The sequence below is a fragment of the Siphateles boraxobius genome, unplaced genomic scaffold (assembly GCF_051911475.1).
Source record: "Siphateles boraxobius isolate OS27281-9 unplaced genomic scaffold, OSU_SipBor_1 26, whole genome shotgun sequence".
NCBI lineage: Eukaryota > Metazoa > Chordata > Actinopteri > Cypriniformes > Leuciscidae > Siphateles > Siphateles boraxobius.
This window is the reverse complement of record NW_027508876.1, coordinates 27,716,073-27,738,655: the sequence shown is the minus strand read 5'-3', so window position 1 is coordinate 27,738,655 and position 22,583 is coordinate 27,716,073. Positions and strand designations below refer to the sequence as shown.

At 37.1% G+C, this 22,583-nt stretch overlaps 1 protein-coding gene across 1 annotated transcript; it reads right to left on the bottom strand.

Annotated features, from left to right (window-relative positions):
* Positions 1–374: 374 nt before the first annotated feature.
* wdr90 (WD repeat domain 90) lies at positions 375–22,124 on the bottom strand. Its single transcript, XM_077245377.1, has 42 exons — positions 21,855–22,124; positions 21,081–21,175; positions 20,792–20,968; positions 20,521–20,659; positions 20,242–20,412; positions 19,968–20,094; positions 19,255–19,322; positions 19,053–19,171; positions 18,742–18,954; positions 18,435–18,500; positions 18,206–18,274; positions 17,807–17,917; positions 17,135–17,280; positions 16,994–17,051; positions 16,798–16,916; positions 16,441–16,602; positions 16,099–16,229; positions 14,168–14,284; positions 13,843–14,078; positions 13,571–13,713; positions 12,922–13,052; positions 12,608–12,738; positions 11,537–11,698; positions 11,332–11,460; positions 11,123–11,253; positions 10,975–11,009; positions 9,536–9,634; positions 9,235–9,467; positions 8,988–9,090; positions 8,716–8,837; positions 8,413–8,569; positions 7,157–7,347; positions 6,888–7,056; positions 6,662–6,791; positions 4,668–4,836; positions 4,430–4,552; positions 3,405–3,585; positions 3,194–3,324; positions 1,489–1,632; positions 1,191–1,310; positions 951–1,035; positions 375–870 (listed from the first exon to the last, which is right to left on the bottom strand). Exons 1-42 carry the CDS (start codon positions 21,865–21,867, stop codon positions 713–715), a joined length of 5,514 nt encoding a protein of 1,837 aa, XP_077101492.1. The 5' UTR covers positions 21,868–22,124; the 3' UTR covers positions 375–712.
* Between the last annotated feature and the right edge of the window lie 459 nt (positions 22,125–22,583).

Below are 22,583 nucleotides of genomic sequence, written 5' to 3'. Positions count from 1 at the left end.
TAATTGAGGTTTGCTGACTCTGACTGAATTCATAATTTAATTGGAATTAGATTAAATAATATTAGTTTGGATATATTGGCGTGTATTGGTAATAAATTATGGACAAATATTTTATGGTTCCATTAAAAGCATTAATCTTTCAAATGATACTGCATTATAGTAAAAAAAACTATTAAAAAAATATTTTTCAAATGAAAAAATGATTGCGAAAAACAAGCTTTATTATATTATTTGAATTTACATGAGCCAAATGTCTGTGTAGCATTATATAATGTTTGTTAAGGACATTAATGAAAGTTATTTTATAAGTGTACAAATAAGGTTCTGTCGACTGTAACTGTGTCAATGGCTTTATTTAATGCAGACACGAGTACTTCAGATTTTTTATGAATTTTATTTATCAAAGTGCATGACGATTTCAGGGTATTTCTTCCTAGCAAAATAATTTTAAACACTGTAAAAAGTATTAGTAAAGTACAAAGTAAAGTACAATGCATTCAAAAAATATTAAAAACAAATTAAAAGACTAAAAAAACTGTTAATTAATCAAAGTTCAACTCATGCTAGCTGAATACAAAACATGGCAGAACTGCTTTACTGCATCAATGCAACATTTCTACTGAACAAAAAAGCAAAATCTGAAATCGGAGCAATCCAAACTATTAATCCCTGCGGATGAGCATCCAACAGTAGCATTAGTGTTGTCCTAACATTATAAGCCGTGTACAGCCCACAGTAAGAGCTCATTGTGAGCAGCAGTGAAGAGCTGAGATCCAGACCAGCTGAAGCTGCACACGTGAACCGAGTCACTGTGAGACGGGAAATCCTGAAAACGCCCGCTGGAGGAATGAATCAGCTTCAGGACGCGCTCTGAAACACACGGCATCACTGTTAGATGACTGTATGACTCTCAAAGACTGTTGTAAGTAAAACGGCACGGGCACACTGACGGTTTGATCCAACAGCGAGCAGCCGTCCAGTGGAACACAGACTGAGACACAGTGCCCAATCGGCCAGAGAGATCGTCCTCAAAACCTGGAAAACAAATCCATTATCTCACAATCTCTCAGGAGGATTTCAATTGGTCAATGGAATTGTGTGGAGAGACAACTGGGGTGTACGGTCATGTTTATAAAGGCAGAGAGTGAGTAAATGTGTTGTTTTACATCAGTCCATCAGTGTGTGAGAACCTGTTTTTTGTAAAGAGAGTAAAAGATGATCTCTTTTTCCACAGCGTATCCGGTGTAAACCACCACTCCTCTCTCACTGGGGCTGAACGCTGCCAGACTGGGAGGCAATGCAAGAACATCCTGATTCAAAAGACAAAGTTGTACCAAACGTTTCTTCTTAAGACTCTTCAACCACAATAGTGACCTTTGAATGATCAGAGCAGCTCAATAAGATAAAGTGATACTGTACATAATATATGAACACGGTCAGGGCATAGTTATTGGGTTAATACTCATGAATATTCAGTGTGTTAATCACCTCTGGTGGGGTGGGTGCTGGGAACGTCAGCCAATCAAGCAGCTCGCATTTGTCCTTCGTCCAATCAGCAGCCCAGATGCTGACACGCCTGTCTGAGCTCACGGCCAACCACAGCTCATTTCCTTCCAGACCAAACTCCTTATACTAGAAGACATTTATATCAGCGCACACACACATTAAAGGATTAGTTCACTTTTTAAAAAACTTTTGCTGATAGTTTACTCACCCCCATGTCATCCAAGATGTCCATGTCTTTCTTTCTACAGTCGAAAAGAAATTATGGTTTTTGATGAAAACATTCTAGGAGTTTTCTCCATATAATGGACTTCATGGGGTACCAAACGGTCCAAGGTCCGAATGACAGTTTCGGTTCGTTGAATGAACAAAATGACTCGAAAAAAGATTTGTTCATTTTGATGAACGAGTTCGAACAGGAGAGTCACGAACGCGCATCACAGAACAGAGCAAGGCGAGCATTTGAGCTTATAAAACTTAAACTTTTTTATTTATTTTTGAAATGACTGATCGTTTCGCAAGATAAGACCCTTATGCATCGTCTGGTTTCGTTTAAAGCCATTTGAAGCTGCACTGAAACTGTCATTTGGACCTTGGACCGTTTGGTACCCCATGAAGTCCATTATATGGAGAAAACTCCTAGAATGTTTTCATCAAAAACCATAATTTCTTTTCGACTGAAGAAAGAAAGACATGGACACCTTGGATGACATGGGGGTGAGTAAATTATCAGCAAAAGTTTTTTAAAAAGTGAACTACTCCTTTAAATCACTCAGAAGTGGAGCTGCACGATTTGGGTAAAAAAATACAATTGTGATTTTTCTGATAAAAATTGTGATTGCTATTTAAAATGTGATTTTAAAAAAGTTACAAAATTGCTGGGCTTGTTTGTAGGGCTGCACAATTTAGCCCAAAATATTGTGATTACATATTAATGTGACTATAATAATTATTATTTTTTAAATAATAATAGTATCAATAATAATACTAAAAATAAATTATTATTATAGTTAATTTTCTTTTATCTAATAAAAATAATTATAAAAATAAGAAATTATTGTTATAATAATAATTATTATTATTATCATTATTACAATAACAATAATTAACACTGAGATAAATAACATTATTTTTATTCAGAAAATTTACTATTGTAATATTTCACAGTAAAATAAAAAAACTAGTATTTAAAAATAATACTATAATAAAAATAATATTTTTTTTTATTTTTTTCAGTACAACTGTACAATTTTCATATTTATGGCTGTTTTCATTTCTTCCTTTTCAAACGTTATACCATTGCTTAAATCACAGCCTTTGCACTTAGATAATCGTGCTACGCAACAATGTGATTTCAGTTTAATTCTGACTGCAGCTCTACTCAGCAGTTCATTCACTGACCCTGTCAATATTTGAACACTTAAGTAACACTTAATTGTAACAATGTCATTGGATATTTGTATCTTTGTGTCTCAAATGCTGCAGGACCTTTTCTCTTCGCTAATGTTCACTTTTCCTCTTCACGTTTGAGGTCTTAATGTCTTTGAATAAAATTCATTCATTTCTTTTTTGTGTGACTTAAGACCCCAAATACCTTTTGGGTATGGCCCACAATTCCACATCCTAATGTTGAGTCATTTGCCTTACACAACAGAAAGCCAAGGACACACACACACACACATGCACAAACCTGTTTGCTTGTGCACTGCACTGTAGTTATGGGCGCCCCCTTGTGGTCACTGACGGTGCGTACAGTGACTCCAGTGACAGGACTACTGACAGTAATGAGACCATCACGACCAGCAGACAACAGCACATGACCTACACACACATGCATATAGTGAACATAAACACACAAACGATCAGACGCAGGACACTGAGTCTCACACACACTCTCTCACCGTAGTGCGAGTACTGCAACGCACACACAGACACAGGCTGAGGTTGTAGTTTCAGCACCATTTCGGCCGACTCCAGAGAGAAGATCCTCACGGTACCATCACTGTAACCGCCTGCAACACACGTGTGGCCGCTCGGCTCATACACCCCCCTCGGAGGAGTCCAACACACACACTCACAGCTCTGCAAGAGAAATCACCACATTCAAACACACAATTAAACAATAACTGCAATGAAAAGCAGAGAACTTGTCTGAGTTTGACAGGAGATAAGAGAGAGATCATTAGCAGGGTTTCACTGCCGTTTAAAAGTTTGGGTTCGGCTTAGATTTTTTAATGTTTTTGAAAGAAGTCTCTTCTGCTCACCAAGGCTACATTTATTTGATCAAAAATACAGTAAAATCAGTAATATTGTGAGGAGATATAACAATTTAAAATATCTGTTTTCTACTTCAATATTTTTTAAGTTGTCATTTATATCCTGTGATCTAAGCTGAATTTTCAGAAAACCATTCTAATATGATGATTTGCTGCTTTATATTTATATTATATTGCATGATACATTTTTTCAGGATTCTTTGATGAATAGAATGTTCAAAAGAACCGCTTTTTTTTTAAATAGAAATCTTTTGTAACATTATAAATGCCTTTACTGACACTAAATCACTAGATCAAAAAATAGCTGAATGAAAGTATAATTTCTTTAGGACTGACCCCAAACTTTTGAACAGTACTATACATCAAAGTGGAAAGTTATGAGACGACTCATGCGAATTTATGGATTATCGCATTAAAAAAATGCTGGATGGAAACACCAAAATCTAGTTTGAGGTTGATACATTATTCAGTACGTAGTCATGCACAAAACTAGGTTGGAAAGCCTTTAAAAAAAATCTAGGCTGGCATTAAAATAAAAGAATAATGATTGGCTACTATAAGGAACTATGAAGGCATCTGCTGTGAGTGTTTTGTGAATTCATTTGAAAGTCCTGCACACATACAGCACCAGTCAGTGTGTTTATCCTCACCTGGTTCAGCACCTGAAACTGCACCAGCAGCTCGTGGCTCTGCAGTGCCCAAACCCTCACACTGCCGTCCTGCCCACACGTGACGAAATGCTTCTCATCTGGACTACAAACCACTCCGTTCACCTGGGGGCGTTTGAGGAGAAGTAGCTGCTTTTAGAATCGGATCTGGAAGGTTTTGCTATGGATGACCTTAACAGCTAAAAATAGGTCTGATCAGATTGGCAGGGATAAAATGTACCTTGCTCTTATGCCCGCTGATCAGACGTATACTGGTGCTGTCGGCCCAGTTGATATACCACAGGGTTCCCGCTGTCGTTCCCACAATCCCCATGTCCATGGCATTGTCAAACGCTGCACTGACCACTGTCCCGTCCAACAGCAGTTCTTGTTCTAGCTGCACCTGAGCTCTTCCGGGTTCAAAACAAGTGAAGCTCTTTTTAATTTCTTTTAAGAAAAAGTGAAAGTGACATTCTTTCTATGGTAATTAGGACAAAATGAATTATAATCATGACTATATTTCACAATGTGACACTATTTTGACTGAATTTTTGCATTGCGACTTTATTTCCACATGATTGAGATATTAAATCTTACAATTGTGATTTTTTTTTTAACTTTTTGTAATTGTTCACCTCACAATTACATTTACATTTTGGAGGTGGAAATGTTTGGGGTCAGTAAGATTTTTAAAATACAAATTAATAGCTTTAAAATTCATTTTAACATGTATTCAACTAGAAAACAGTTATTTAGGGCCCGAGCACCGATGGTGCGATGACCCTATTGTTTTTGCTCCGTTTATTATTATTCCGCTTCTTCTTCTTCTCCTAAATGAATCGCTTTTTAGAGGGCCTAAACATGCTCGAAAACTCATGAAACTTTGCACACGCTTCAGAAGTGGTGAAAATGTACGTGTGATATGGGTTTCAGAATTGGGTGGGGCAAAATGGCTTAATTGCCCCCCCTAAATTATTGCCCCCGGCTCTAGGTTTCACGTACAGGTATGAAATTCGATACCCACAAAAAATTGCCAATACCTACAAAAAAGTCTCTTGGAGGGTAGCCCTAAACAATACAGGAAGTCAGCTATTTTGAACTTTTTGTGCAGTTTTTGCCATTTCCAGACGTTGTACTTTAACGAACTCCTCCTACAGTTTTGATCCGATCCTCTTCAAATTTGGTGAGTGTAATCTTAAGGCCTTTGCAACGCTAAATTGCGAAGATCTTGAGTTTTCGTCGAAAGATGTGCCCTCGGCGGCCTGGCAAATACAGATGTGCAAACCCAATTTCAGCCTCTGGGTGAAATATGCATCATCAGAGAAGTTCTCTGTCAATTTTTCTTGCAGTTCCGATGTTGCTAGGCAACCACAGACAGCCTGCAGTAACTCAGCCATACAATGTCCGATCTGCCCCAAACTTCACATGTTTGATAAGAGTCCTGTCCTGAACACATGACCATGCTCATATTCGGTTATAGCAATAGCGCCACCTGCTGGTAACAGAAAGTGTGGCAAATACAAATTACTTTAACATAGTCCTCCTATATTTACATACTGCCCACTTAGCTCTGTTTTCCTGAAGCCGCCGGATGGTGGTGTCGAGGGTGCGACATTTACATCTGATATGGGTTTCAGAATTGGGTGGGGCAAAAGGGCAAAAAGTGGGGCAAACAAATATTTCGTCTAGTTGCCCCATGCGCTATTTTTCACGTACGTGGACGAAATTCGGTACATACATATAACGATCCAATACCTACTTAAAAGCATCTTCAAGCATAGCCCTAAACACAACCTAAAGCCGCTGGGTGGCGATGGCACGGGTGCTTGCTTGCAGTTTTGTTGTGGCTAGGCAACCACAGACAGCCTGCAGTAACTCAGCCATACAATGTCCGATCTGCCCCAAACTTCACATGTTTGATAAGAGTCCTGTCCTGAACACATGACCATGCTCATATTCGGTTATAGCAATAGCACCACCTGCTTGTAGCAGGAAGTGTGGCAAATACAAATTACTTTAGCATAGTCCTCCTATATTTACCGAATAGTGCTCTGTTTTCCTAAACCCGCCGGGTGGCGGTGGCACGGGTGCGAGGCCCCTTTTAATCGCTGCTTGCAGCTTTAATTATTATTATATATTTTTTTTTTTATCTTACCGAACCAAACAGAAGTGTGTATATACCGAGAGAACCTAAAGCACTGTTGAAGGAGATAAAGTGAGTGTTTGCATGTTTACCCATCATCCTGTCCTGTGCTGCTCTTGTTATTTGGGTTTCTGAGATTCTGGACAGAAGCTACAGACCACAGTCTCAATTTTTTGGCGTTACTCCCTGTGACCAGCTTATTCCCACGGCAAACTACCACACCTACACAAATGCACACAAAAACACTTATTTATGATCACTTCCCGTTTCCCAACGACCCAAATGTGATCAACACATTTCTCACACACACACACACACCTATCTCTCCACCATCTGCTTCCCAGGTCACAAAGCAGCGCTGTGTGTTACAGTCCCACACACACACATGGCCGCTGTTTGTGCCCGTGTACAAGATATGATGCGTGTTATAGCAGAGTGATGTCACCTCTGCCTGCCCTACTGCATCTGGTAAGCCCACTTTCTGCACCTTCAGGAGGAGGAATGCATATTTACCAACTTCTTTGCAACGGTGTATGCATGTGTGTATGCAGAAGGATTATTTTCATGCATACAGTGCCAGTACATACCTGAAGTTCAGTGCCGTTAGCGCGTGTTTGAATGTGAGTGAAAACAACAGCACTGCTGCCTACGAGCGTCAGCTCATCAGCAGTAAACGGGCAGAAAGAAGCATCATGCAGCGGGACGGATATCTGAACGGTACAGAACAGCTCAAACGATCGAGTGCTCCACAGCGCCACCACCGGCTCCGAAAAATCACCTAAGAGCATATTAAACCACATCATTACATATGATTCATCATAAAGACAAGATTTATAATCCGTCTGTACTGAAGAAAGTCAATTGATTTGCAAGGAATAAAATGTGGTTCTAGATTTTTGTTTTATTTTAAACTTTTTTGACATGTATTTCCTTTCTAAAATTCCTTTTAATTGAATTTACAATTTATCTTAATTTTAATGTTATAAATGAATAACGTGACTACGGTAACCAGGATTTGTTTTGTCCCAGTATATAATATGCTGTCGACTGTTACTGAAGACTTCCAATGTAAGTGCAAAATGGGCACAATATTTGTTTGTTACAACATAATGTATTTAACAGGGCTCAACAGTGCGAGCATTTCACTTGCATTTGAGTCTAAAAATAGATGTGTGAGTACTGTAAAATATATTTAGAAGCATGTGTGTAAATAAAAAGTACGTCCCCTGGGTCCTTTGAAAGTCATCTGTTCAGATTTTTTTTCTTTCCAACATTAAAAAGACTTAATCATCTTGAATGGATTAAGAGAAGTCTTTATTCTAATTTAAGAGGTCCTAAATTTGGGGTCTGAAAACAGAAATGCTATGATTTCATTAAATAAATGTAAGCGCTGCAGTTCACAGTTCGCAATCAATGAATAGAGCACATTTATACCAAGCAATTGCTTGAGATTTTTGACAATGTTTATGGTGTTTATACTGTAATATGTTTTAGATGTTGCATATAAGAATGCATATGTTATGCATGAACATTTTTTCTGGTTATTGTTGCTATTTTAGTTACACAATAAACGGTATCTGGCATTTAATTAAATATTTTAAACCCACACAATTCCAAAAATAGAAAAAAAATTGTTTGAAGCAAACAAGTGTATTTTTCGTTTTCAAATAAATTAAATAATTTTGCTTGTAAATGTCTCCTTGTATCCCTAAGGAAAAACTAATTATATCATAATTTTTCTTTGCACCCCTAAAGTTCTTTATGCACTTCTACATTTTTCAAATTAGGAGCACATGTGCTGAGAAAAACATGACCCCATAATGAAAAAATATTAAACACTGACCCACTGAGAGGAGGTACATGTCATCCCTGGAAAACGTAAGGCTCTGCACTGCCCCCTTGTGATAGGAGAGGCGGTTTCTACAGCAACCGTCTGAAACATTCCATATGCAGATTAGGCTGCTGTGTGAAGCTCCGCCCCCTGATGCAGATGCAACCGTCTGCCGAGATAATTAGACAGATTTCACTTTGAGGCTCCTAATGTTTGCTAAACATCATTAGTAAAGCATCACCAGTTGGTGGAAACAGAGGAAAAGTGTGTAATTTATATATTTGTAGTATATACTAAATCATGCCTGTGTGGTACCTGTGCATCATGGGTAACAGCAAGCGTTGAGATCTCCTCTGTGTGACCGAACCATTGTCTCTGTGAGCCTGTGTGAAGATCCTCAATGACGACGATACACCCACAGGAGTACACAAATAAACCTGCAAACACACACAAGAAGATGTAGCTAAATAACAGTTGTGTACACATACATGCTGAGAAAGGACACACATAAGCACCACCACAAAACATGCACATGCATTTTATGTAATGGACATTCATGATAGAGTTTATACTTAGATAGTATTTACCCGTGTCTGGATTCCAGACCATATTGTTACGACCATTGCCATTATAGCCAATCACAGCCTTTAGACTCAGGCCCGCCTGTCCTGAGGGCGGAGCTACTGCGGTCTAAAAAGTGAATGATTGTTGTGAAGAAGAGAAAGACACAGTATACAAAAGAGTTTGAATTGTGTTCTGGTTTAAATGTTTATAATGCACAATTCACTTTTGATATTAACATATTAATGAATAATTGATATAATAAATATACACCTGATCTAGCACAGAAGTCTTAAAGCGTGGAGTGAAGTGTTTATAACAGTCCGGACGGATTGCCGTGTGACCATCTCGTATTTTCTCCGTCCTTGATGGGTTGGCTGGGATAGTGGGCGTGTCCTCATTCGTCACCCATTCGGTCACTCTCAGGAAGGAGGTGTGTTTAGGGGAGTGTGTGTGTCCTGCTGTGGGACTGAGCTGCAGTTCAGCTGTAGAATCACACAGGAAACCTAGAGGAGAAAGTGTCCGAGATTAAATATTGACACATGAATGAGGTCAAATGCTCATGAACACATACCTTCACTGTCCTTCATAGCAGGCGGTGAAGGCTGAAATAATGCCTCTCGAGGACTCTCATTGGACAGCTCAGCTTCATTTAGCTCCACCCAACTGTGAGCTGAACAAGTGGAGCTCATTAAGGATCATGTATAAGAAAATACAATTTATGGTTATGGTTATTCTTTTATGGTTGTTTCTATAGTAATTTTTTTAAACATTATTCTTGTATTAATCCATTTATGCTTTTTGTCTATTGTATATTTTAATATCATATACTCATATTTACATGTTCTATTCAGACCATTCACCTCTACTCTGAAAAGTAATTATTTTGTGGCTGCTTCTCTGAAAAGCCGAGACATGCCAATTTATTTCCGTCTTCTGCAAAGTGTGTTATACGTCTAATATTACATTTCTTAGAATTAAGGTACAGCTTTATTTGCATAGGGTTAGACATGCTGAATTTTTTGTGGTTTTTGGTTATTTCTGCTGCTGAGGTGGTTAAACCACAATGCTTTGCCTCATTTCTGCACACTTGATAAAAAAAGAGACTAAAGCTGAGTCTTAGAATAGATGTTTTCGACCTGAAACTGTGTATAAATGCTTGGCTAGCTCACTCTTGCTCTTGCATCTCGCTCGTAGGGGCCTTCTTCCGCTCTTTAGATTTTCTTTATTCTTAGCGGGCAGAATTATGAGGTTGACGACACAGGCTTTTGCCAGTGACTGAAACTACCACAGGGTCATCCATTTCATCATACTCCTTCATCGTTTAGTGTTTAGTTAAAAATCTCTTTAAACAGGATAAAACTTGCTGCTCGACAATTAAAAGCTGGCTCATACGCACGAGTCATTCATCTTGAAATCATATGATTCCATTCGCATCTTCTGATTGGCTTTTGCTGGCAAAAGGGAAGTGCCGTTTAGAAGTTTCTGACAATGAACCGGTATTTATGAATAGCCTGAGGGATTTAGCGGGTTTGAAGCAAAAGTATTTGATGAACGTATACTACGTGCGGAGAGCATTCACTCAATATCATCATCTAATTTTTGATGGACGTGGCATTTAGCAGCTTTTGCATCAGAATTCTTCATATATATTTATACCTTAATCTGTCTAAACATATTGAAATAATTAAAATTACATTAAATATAATGTATGAACATTTTTTGGTGAAATTGCAAAGAAAAAATGGTTCTTAAAGAATGTTAAAAATAAATGATTCAGGATCAATTACAGGATAAGATTAACAAAAACAAAACAGTAAAGAATAAATTAAATGTGCTTAATTGTTAAAATGCAAAATAATTTTTAAAGGTCATATAAACAGGGTTTATTTTCTTTATGCAAATATCATATTTATTTTTATTAATTTGTTTTTCGGGTGATTTGTAAGATTGAATTAAAAATTCATAATCTTCCAATTACAAGAGACAAAGCTAATATTTAGTTTATCGTACCTGATTTGTGAGGGGAGACCTCTATAGCTAGAGACCTGGTTGGAAGAGAGAAAGATTTCAACAATTAAAAAAAATCCTAGTCACTAACAGACAACTAAAGAGGGGATTAAAACCATATACAGTATTATGTAAAAAACGCAGGTCTTACCTGGAGTGTGAAATCTCTTGTGGGGGTGCCAGGAAGTCCCAGAAGAAGAGGGCGTCGCCTACGGTGACCACGCCCATCTGATCAGGTGTGAACCTCACCTGTCTGATGGGCTCAGAGTGACCGATGAACACCTGAAGGAGAAACAAACATATTCTTGATCTCATTATGTACTCTGCGCATCATCAAATCCAGTGTTCAAACAAACATACCTGTGATTTGACCTCCAGGTGCATGTCATAGTCCCACACCTTCAGAGAGTTCTGACCGGCCGTCAGCAAATAACGTCCATCTTCACTGACAGCCAGAGACGCACACCGATGCTTATGCACCTCAGACACCTGTAATTACATTAATAATGATTCCAATATGTGATACTTAATGTTCTCAGAAAGTATTCACCCTTCAGTCTTTCACCTGTCTTAGAAGTTGTCCTGTGTGTGTGTCAATCCAGAGGATCTTATTGGCTGAGGTGGTGACGAGCAGGTGTGACAGTGACGTGGGGGAGAAACACACATTCACGGCAGAGTCCAGCGTTGAGCTCTCAACATCCAGAATGCTCACATCAACCCGAAGTAACTGACACACACAGAAAGAAATGTTATTTAGCATGTACAGCAAGTCAGACTGTTGTAATTGTTAACAAACTATTAAGAATGGGGTCACACTTTCGTTTAGGGTCCAATTCTCACTATTACTTAACTATTAACTACGACTTTTGCCTCAAACTCCAAATTACTACTTATTAATAGCTAATTAGGTATTTGTTAAGTTTAGGTATTGGCTAGGATTAGGGATGTAGAATATGGTCATTCAGAATAAGGCATTAAAATGTGCTTTATAAATACTAATAAACAGCCAATATCCTAGTAATATGCATGTTAATAAGCAAGTAGTTAATAGTGAGAATTGGATCCTAAACTAAAGTGTTACCAAGAATAGCTTTCGTTGACAGAAATAAAATGAAATAAAATTAATAAAATATAAATATTAGATCTTTTTTTTAATTAGGAATTATTCTAATTATATATAATATAATATAAACAATTATTAAAACTTAAAAAACGTCCATGTTAAATAAAAATATCTATCCATGTTAAATAAAATATTACAAATAAAACTGACAAACTAACATTAAACTGACAAAAAAGCTAATTCAAAATATTAATAAATTATATAATAGAATATAAATAATAAAATAACATAAATCATTGTTTGAAATTATAAAATGAAGAAGAAAAAAAACACAAAAAAAGGTGAGATTTTGATTATGTCCCAGATTCAACAGAGTTCAGCACAAAAATAATGATTGAAAAGCTAGTGTATATAAAATTTTTAAAATGTATTCATTTTTATTTACTGATTTATTTTTCTTTTTCTCAGGAACTGTGAGAGAGGTAGGATGGGATCAGAAGTTGTGATCCAAATGCAAGTCTAGCAAGCTAGTACTAAACCTCAGCTCTGACAAGCATTATGGTTTTGATGTACCTCATTAAGTGACTGTGCCTCCATGATTGTGATGATGTGTTCGGTCGGTCCGACCAGCGCTAGACAGCGGCTGTCAGAACTCACGGCCAAAGTCTCCGGGCCACGACTCACACCCCGTGCAACCGCATTACCTTAGACAAAATATAAATAATTCAGAATGCTGCTTCCACATACTGTAGTCCTTTGGATATCTCAGTTCTCCTGAAAGAATGTCTACAAATAAATACAGAAAGCTGAGTAGTTCATCTGAATGTGCTGTGAAGGGGAACTGTCATACATGTGATATTATGCTGAAAAAGCGACCCTTTACTCACCCAGAACACGGACCACATGATGGTCATTTTGAGAAGAGTTGTAAAGTACCAAGTATCCAAGAGCGCCAGCACTAAACAGACACTGACCATCAGGAGAATATATCACACTCTCAACTGATCCCATGTGCTGCCTGCAAACACACACACAAATTAAATCAATAGTTTAAATAATAATGTTACTACAATCATACAGTTAAAAAGTTTAGGGTCGGTATGTTTTAAAAAAAATCTTTTTGAAAGGAGTCTCGAGTCTAATGCTCATTGCTCATCAAGGCTGAATTTATATGATCAAAAATACAGGAAAAACAGTAAAATTGTGAAATATACTTACAATTTAAAATAACTGTTTTCTATTTGAATCTATTTTAAATGTAATTAATGTGATGAAAAGCTGAATTTTCGGCATTATTACTCGAGCCTTGAGTGTTAATATTTAATATTTATGTGGATTCTGGATTCATTGATGAATAGAAAGTACAAAAACTATTAAACTTATAAAAATTTTATATCATTTTGTAACATTTAGAAACGTCTTTTTAAAGTCTGCATCCTTCCTGAATAAAAGTTTTGCATCATCAGTAGAGATACAGACATTGCACAGACTAGAGGCCTTGTGAGGACAAATGAGTATTTGAGAGTGTGAATGTACCTGTGCTGGGCGATTAAGCTCGACGTTTGAATATCAAACACTCTGACGGTTCCAGAGCTCGATCCACAGGTGAAGAGAGGCATGCTGGGATGGAATGCAACTGAACAGGGACTTTCATCATCATCAGAGACAAAATCATAGAGCTGAAACAAAAATTAGAGGCCGAGTATATAAACTTCATGGTAATATCAGCACGTCTGCTGCATGTCTATGCACGGCCAACAGTATGGAAAAGCATGTATGCTCTAATGATAAACATTCCCATAAATAACCTGTTGCATGGTGTCCATGTCCCACACCCGTACAGTGCTGTCTCTAGACACGGTGGTCACACGCCGTCTAACTCCGTCCACACTGAAGCCTAAAACACTCCCTGTGTGTGACCTCATCAATGTACGGTAACCACGGCTTCCAACATCCAGGTACCCAAGATTCCCGGCGGTTGTTGCCGCTAGAACTCTCGAGCCATCCGAGGACACACACACCAAACTGACGGGACCCTCGTGCTCTAAAAACACACCAAAAATCTTAGTAATACATTATTTAGTTATAAGCAAGGTAATTGGTTGTGAGAGTGATTGACAGGAGAGTACCGACCCGCCTCTAAAAAAACTGATGAGAAGTCAAGAGGCCACAGACGCATGAATCCATCTTCTGAACCGGTCACACAGAACTCAGCACACACACTGATGCTGTTCACCGCAATACCAGCACCTGAAAACACATATTTATAATACAGTCAACAAAAAATAACATAAACAACAAACAATAAATAAATAATTAACACACAAAATCCAATAATAAATAAATAAAAGTAAACACATATAATACAGTAAGTATATTATAAATAAATAGTAAACAAATGTAACAGAATATTGCTAAAATCATGCAGCAATCCTCCAATGGTCTTCTAAATGTGAGTTTAGTAGCTGATGTTTTACACATGCTGAGCATCAATAATAATTAATAATAATAATAATGAAATTATTATATAATTATAATGAAATCAACAACATGGGAGTACCGCAAGGGTCTGTACTTGCCCCTTTGCTGTTCACAATGTATATAAATGACCTACCAAAATGCTGTCCAGGCGTAAACTGTCAGATGTATGCAGACGACACTGTGGTCTATGTTTCCACTAAAACACCCAGTCTGGCAGGTGAACACCTGACAACAGCTTTAAAGAATATCTCTAACTGGCTCGAGTTATCTCATCTATCACTAAATGTTAAGAAAACAGTCTCCATGTGTTTCTCTATGCGAAATAGGCCGGTTAGCGATATATTTGAGGTACAAATAAAAAATGAAGCAATAGAAGCAGTCAATGAAGTCAAGTACCTTGGGATTATTCTGGATAAAAATTTTAAATTTGATAATCATATTAAGTACATCTGCAAGAAGGTCAGACCAAATATAAATTGTTTTCGGTTTATAAGAAGGGATTTGTCCTGTCACACTGCAAAACTATATATGCATGCAATGATATTTTCAGACCTATCATATTGCTTCACATCATGGTCACAAATCTCTCCAAATAAATGAATACCGATTCTCTCACTATACAAACAGGCAATAAAAATCATGGACCGGAAACCCATGAGATGGCATCATTGTGATGTTCTAAGAAAGCATAAGCTTCTTGGTTTTGACAGTTTTATTGATTTTAATTATATTAAATTGGTTTTGAAATGTCTAAATAATCACGTTTCACCGCAGTTCTCTATATTAATCAGTAGACGCCAAAGCTCTCAGGGGGCGAACACACGAGCCACTATCAGAGGTGACTGTTTAGTCCCAAAGTGTAAGACCTCATTTGGTCAGTCTGCCTTCTCAGTAAAGGGGCCAACACTCTGGAATGCTCTGCCTACTGATTTAAAAGTAGAGACCGATGGCAAAGCTTTCAACAGAGGACTTAAACAATGGTTAAAAACTAAACAGCGGTGCTCGCATGAATAACTAATGATATTCTCTGACTCTGATACTTCTGTTTTATAATTCGTGTATGCAATTTGTTTTCTTTTTCATTTTCTCTGTAATTATATGGTATATTTTAGCTATCCTTTTCTGTTAATATTTTTAGTATTATTCTGCTTACTAGTTTCATTGTATTTTATTTCCAAAAGCCTCCCGTGGACAGGTGTTGAAAATTAGCATTTGTGCTAAAACACTTAAACAAATGCATATGGTTCGTCCAATGTAATTGTATGTCCATGTTAAATAAATAAATAAAAATTCCACCATACAGCAGACTTCAAATTTAGTTTAATTTAATTTAAAATTTAGTTTAATAAAAAAAATGTACCTGAAAAACTTGGATGAATTAAGAATAGCTTTGAATTGCCTGAATCAAATTGGAAATCAAATCAAATAGTGAGGGGTCTAAAGAGACACACCCTTAGACAGAACAGAAAAATATTACTTTTTTAAGGCCTTTTTTTTTTACACATACTGACGAGAACATTGGGGAGGCAAGAAACAAACAGGTAGAGATGTAATGAGGAATGATACGAGACACAAATTATAACCTGTTCTAAAGGTCTGTTTTTCTCTTTGGTGGGCGTGGCTTTCTTGAGCTGGGAGGAGCCTCCTGATGTTTTTTATCTCTACGGCAACATAGTCGATCTCCATGATGTGACCACTCCTACTGCTGACGAACCTGCTCCAATCACAATAACACTTCAGGGTGAGATTAAGATCAAATTACAAAATTAAAAAGTTAGTTAGTAGAGGGTGAGTAATTAATGAAAGAATTTTCATTTTTGGCTGAACTAATAACCCTTTAATATCAGCAGCTCTGTACTACTACATTAATAACTCTTATTTAAATAGTTTGTTGGTCATGATGTCACACTTTTCTGTGCACTCACAGTGTGCGTTCATCCACCGGACGGTCCTGAGTATGTCCCTGCTCAAATCCGAGATCAGTGAACTCCAGACTGTGATACTCTCCAAGATTCACAGGACAGGAACGTAGAGAACCACCACGCATACGCCATAGTCGCACGTTACCTAAACCACACGACACCATACTGCACAAACAAACAATATATACACACCTATAATCTACCAATATGATTAAAAACTGAGGTAGAATTGAGGTTAATAACATTAGCTAGTAACCCTGTTAATGATATTGATCATATTGTACAAAAAAATCCCACTCCACATTAAACCACAAACATGTTTAGATTAGGTATAATTAGAATACAAGTGTGTATGCGCACCGTGTATCATCAAAGAACGCTATCTTCATCATCTGGATGTCCACATCTGTGTGTGCTTTAGCTAACACTGGAACAACACTTCCTTCTGCCGCACGCCTGGTGTTCCAAAGGATCACCGTCTAATCAAGCAAATCAAACAATTAATACAAACACTCACAATCAAAAAAGTTTAGTTCTTCACATGCAAAAAACTCACAGTTTTGTTGTGACTGTCTTTGCCTACACCACACAGCACTCCTCCACTCTGAGAGAAACTAAAACAACAACAACATCACCTGATGGGCCTTGAGAGATCCAGCTGCCATTCTACTGTGTTGTACATGTGTGTTTGGTGTACCTAAGCAGATTCAGAGCATGTGTGTGTGTAGGAATAATGGTTTGACACACTCCTCCACTGTAGCTCCAGAGACGAATCAGACTATTTGTGCCTGTCTGAGCTGATGCCAACACCGTAGAACAGGCATTTAACGCCAGAGCTGAGACCTGACAAACAACAAGTATATATACTGTATATCAACAGGAAAATTAAGGCCAGCTAACCTCACAGTAGCATAAATGCACAATGAAATGATCACTGTTATTGTAAAACAAATTCTAAATACGAATTGCATGAACCATGTTATACAATAAACGACACACACACCGGTGGCCATCGTTTAGACTATACTATTGTGACAAGTTGCTACATAGCTTAGCATAATAATATATTATTTAAATATTCTATGTATATAATATCTATTATTTATTTATATAATATTAATATTACTATATAATATTTCGTGCAATAAAATCTAATATTATTATTACTAATAATGTATACATACATATAGTTTAAAGAATTTAATTTATTATTTTTATTAGGTTAGAAATATTAAAACCATTAAGAATATTAATCATAGGTGTCTTTTATCACATTGATATTGTAATATGACTTTCCTTCACATGCATAACCCCACTAAACAATGGTAAAATCATTAAAAAAATATTTCAGTGTGTGAGTGAGAAAGACCTTATCTGTGTGTCCGATGAAGAATCTCTGTTGTCCGGAGGAAAGAGTCATGCTTATGATAATGGCATGACAGGGATACACAACTTCCTGCCCATCTGAGCTCCATACGGCCTGAGAGAGGCACAATATGAAAGAAAGTGTACCATATGATATTAAAGCAATGCATCATAAAATCATTCAAATAATTTTGGTATGAAAATTATTTTCAAAAATATGTAGAAGACACAAATGTAAGACAAGGGAAATTTACCCTGTCCCTTGGTTTCACATTCACAGACTCAAGAACTGTATTTTAGATACGTCTGTGAAGACTCGGTTATCTAGGTCATTGCAGACTGTTCTAGTAGGTTTATTCAGGTCATAGATGTTTTTCATGTTTCTTCAGTAAAAATCACTCACACATCTCATTGTAGCTCCTCCGAAGCCAATAATTCTGTTTAGCTTCAGAATGGGGTCAGGATACAACTTCTGAAATATATACAGAAACCCTCCAAATGACCATAGCACTCAAAAAATGCTGAAGATATATGCACAGGCTTTATCATGAAAACCTTTCTACAGCATACATTCATGTTCTGTTAGTCTGTGTTGTCACGGGGATAAATAAGTGTGTTGATGCATGTTTAACCTGTGGCAACTTCACTGGTTGGTCAGAAGACAGAGAGACCGGTCGAGGACATGCTGCATTAATGACCTGAGAAGAAACATTCAGATTGGTTCATTCACATTATTAATGCTTTTAAAAAGCAAATGTCACAATTCGTTCATTTGCAATAACATGCATTGAGGAAAGTGCAGAGGAACATTTATTATGAAAGTAAAAGAATGTCAATTTTAATTTAATGTTGACACAAAGAGACCCAGTTTTCTTCTTCTTAGCTTGTCATTGTTAGGATTTCAACTGAGGAAGTCGATGTTGGATCTACAGTACTTACTGTGATTTCCTCCTCACTATCTGTCATGTGGGCATAGACGCCATCCTCGCAATGGGCATAAACGTGAACTCCAGCATCATCAGCACACACTACTGTGACCTCTTCACCTGCCTGCGACCTCTGACCTGGTGACCCCGGGCTCTCTGAGCCTCCAGAGGGTGTATAAATCAGCTCAGGCAGTGTTTTCTGATTCAGCGAACGCTGCTTAGTGCTCTACACAGAGAAAGAAGAGAAGGGGGAAAGAAGCCATTAGGGCCTGTATGTGTCAACATTAGTTGCATTTGAATGAAGGTCAACTGAAGTTCACACACAGACACTGCAGATTTTGGGGTGGTGATCTGCTGGACGAGGGAGACTCTGTCTTGTACAGGTTTACTGAGGCTTACGATGCGACTCTCTTCTTTTTGTGGGCTCTTTTCAGTCGAGACTTCTGCAGAATGACCATTTGGTTTCATCAGATTAAAATGTACGTTGTTGTCTGCGACTGTGTGTGTATACATGCGTAAGACTCACTTTTTGCTGCACTGTTGGATCCTTTCTGTATGGAATCAAATGGTAACTTTGTTCCATCTGAGGGAAATCTGTCAATGACACAAGATGTTCTATTTGTGCAATATACATTATGAAACAATGAAATAACATTAATATGTGAATCACTGACTAATGTTTACATGCACATCAATATTCCGATAGCAATCAGAATCTGGCAATATTCCTATTAGTATTCTGCCTGATTCCACAAATTCAAATTCTCACCCATGGACTGTGTTTTAATCAGAAATGTAGACAAATTATTCTGAAAATCCACTAAAATGAGACAAATGCACATGCCAAGTCAGCAAGGAACTTGGGCGGTGTTGTTGGGAAAACGTTTTTGAAAAACATGCTTTTTAAATAGTGAAAAAGTACTACTAAATTTTTCAGGAAACAAGAGCGGGAAAGGACACATGCATGGGTAGTTCGGAAGACTTACATTAACCAGGTATACATGACAGTGTTGTTATTGTTAACTCAAACTAAAAGTATTAAAAATCATTTTCAGTAATTGAAATAATTATTAAAAAATAAATAGTTTTCATAATTAAAATGACTAAAACTAAAATAAAATTATTCAAAGATCAAAAAATTGTACAAAAGCACGAGACTTAAACTAGTATTTAAGCTAATTCAAAATTCAAGGTGTCCATTTAACCAGAAATGTGCATTCCCAAAGTAGTGGCACTCACCTAATGTAATCATATAAGTGGTGCCAGTTCTGTCCTTTGGTTACAGGGAAACACATTTCTCTGGGCATCGGGGCAGTGCCATCTGGCAACATCACACCGGACTGCCTGAACTCAGAGAATGACACACCTAAGAAAAAACAGTGTAATAATAATCAATTTAATTTACACAGCACTGTTCCAAAGCTACACAGAGATGCTTCACAAGATTGACATTAAATGTTATTCAATTCACAATGCACAATACAACTGTAAAAGGAACAAAGTCAAAATGTACCAGGGTCAAACAGCAGGTCACTGGTGATGATGTTTTTAACAGACATATTGGCACAGAGTTTGATGCTCTTAAGATGACTGTGTGTTCGGTTCAGATAAATCGAGAGCACGTAACGTAGGTCCATCGTCAAACACGTCCACCTTGTGCTTGGTGGCGCTGGGCCCACCAAACCTGAAATGCACGAGTATCAATCAGTAATCACTACAACAAAAAGCGCTTGCTGTATGTAAAAAACATCATAGTAATAAAAACCGAGATGATAAAACAATGAATTTCTACCTTGTTTAGCAGTACTGGCTGTATTCTCATACACTGAACAGTGTGCAGCTCCACACAGAAAAGGGAACTGCAGCCATGTCGCTGTGGACTTGAACTCTTTGAACATGTTAGAGAACGACACACGGATCACATGACCCTCCTGAATGATCAAAAACGCATGATATACAGAACAGTTTTGTTATTGATCATAAAAAAGAAAGCTGAAAACATAGATATGCACATGAAAATCTGTATCATTAAATAGCTATGCACATAAAACTGCACTCTTCACCTCAGCAGTGATGTCCAGGTGCACGATGAAGTGTTTGTTTGGGCTGGGTCTGAACAGCAGGTAGAGGAACTGTCCAGTGAGACCCAGAGACTGGCTGCTGGTTTTGGGAAGCAGGATGTAGTTACTGGCCGGAACGGAGCCACGGATCCGAAACACAGAGCATTTCAGCTTCTTATCCTAATAAACAATACAGCATGATAAATACATACAAACATATAATGAATGCTAGTGAGAATCCTGTGCAGCAACAACATATTATAGTTTTACGAGAAAGGATTAAACCTCCTACCATGTATGTGGTGACGTCTCCCTCTTTGCTGACTTTCTTCCATTCTTCTATCTTCATGTGTTTGAAGACGTTTACATACGGCTGCTGCCACAGAGCTGATGGAGATGCAGACACAATCATCATTCATCACTGCTGGATGTTTATTTAGATACACTCCACCCTGCATGTGTGCTGTACACTGTACAAGGGAGAGCTAGGAGAGCTAGAGGGTCCAGTGAAAAGTTTAGGGAAAAAACTGTGTAAAATTTTTACAAATAAATAATGAAATATTTTATTATTATTTTTTTAAATGGTAAAATACATATTATTAAAATAAATGCATTCATTAAAATAATAAATTAATAAATTAATTAAATAAATAATAAAGTACCAAACCTTAACAGTACAGTAATCCAGTGAGTAGAAACTTTTTTTAAATTAAACTAATATTTTCCTAATAATATTGTACACATACTTATAATATAATTTATTTACAATTTAAAGCTGGATATTGACACATGAAAACATAGCTGGCTTTTAAATTTTAGTTTGGTTACATTGGGGTGTCCATGGTATGTAAAAGACTGAACCCCTGATGTATGGTATATAATGTGCACTTTACTGCACTATATATTCCAACTTGTAACGTTATTATTATGTATTGGATGTTGTGCTCTGCTGTACTGTATATTTTGCTATACAGTATCTTCCGTCTTTTAAAAAAATAACTCAGTCCAGGTCCATTTCAGGTGTTTAATACTCAGTGAAGTGATTTAATGGTTAATGTAATCTTACCTCTGGAAGACATTGTTTACTTCACAGATCTGATTCACCTGTTGACAGCTAACGAACCTTAGCTCACAAACTACCAAAAACTAAATCAATTCACTTCCGTTTCCTACATGTCCAGAAAGGTTTTATCCATCACAAAACTGTAGTTCATCGTTCATAATTTTAGATTTTAAACATGTTTTGAAGGTTTTGCAGGTCTGCGAGTTCGTTGTGTTGTTGATGAACCGCTATCCTTCTCGCGCTGCAGAGACCGCCGCGACGCGTTCGAACGGCATGACGTAGGAGCTACGTCATCATGCCTAAAACTGTGAATCGCCGAAGGACAATAAATCTAGATATAGACATTTTTATCTTATTTATAAGCATATTTTAATAATAATGGGGAACCTTCATGTACATATACAGAAATTAACAGGCGGTTTATGTAATTGTGTAATTGTGTTGGCAATAAAGCTCTTTCTGATTTCTGATTTCTGATTTCTGATTGTGTAATTGTGTGTGTGTGGGGGGGGGGGGGGGGGGGAATAATAATGCAAAGATAATTTTTTAATTTTTTTGTGGTTTATTTCTCATTTTTCGCATTAATATTTTTACTGTACATTCTCGATATTGTTTGTGTATTTTTCATATAGTATAATCTAAAGATATCCTTTAAAATTCTTGACTGTATTGATGTATACATTCTATCGGATTATTGTTGAGATCGTTATTTTTATGATATACCAGACGTAA

Bases quoted from the DNA above. Each gene is read 5' to 3' on its own strand.
- wdr90 (XM_077245377.1), bottom strand. The intron at 14,285-16,098 runs GTTATAATTTGT...ATGTGTTTTCAG, and splicing joins AAAACAGACCTTTAGAACAG to GTGCTGGTATTGCGGTGAAC. The intron at 1,633-3,193 runs GTTTGTGCATGT...AATGTCTTCTAG, and splicing joins TGCAGTGCACAAGCAAACAG to TATAAGGAGTTTGGTCTGGA.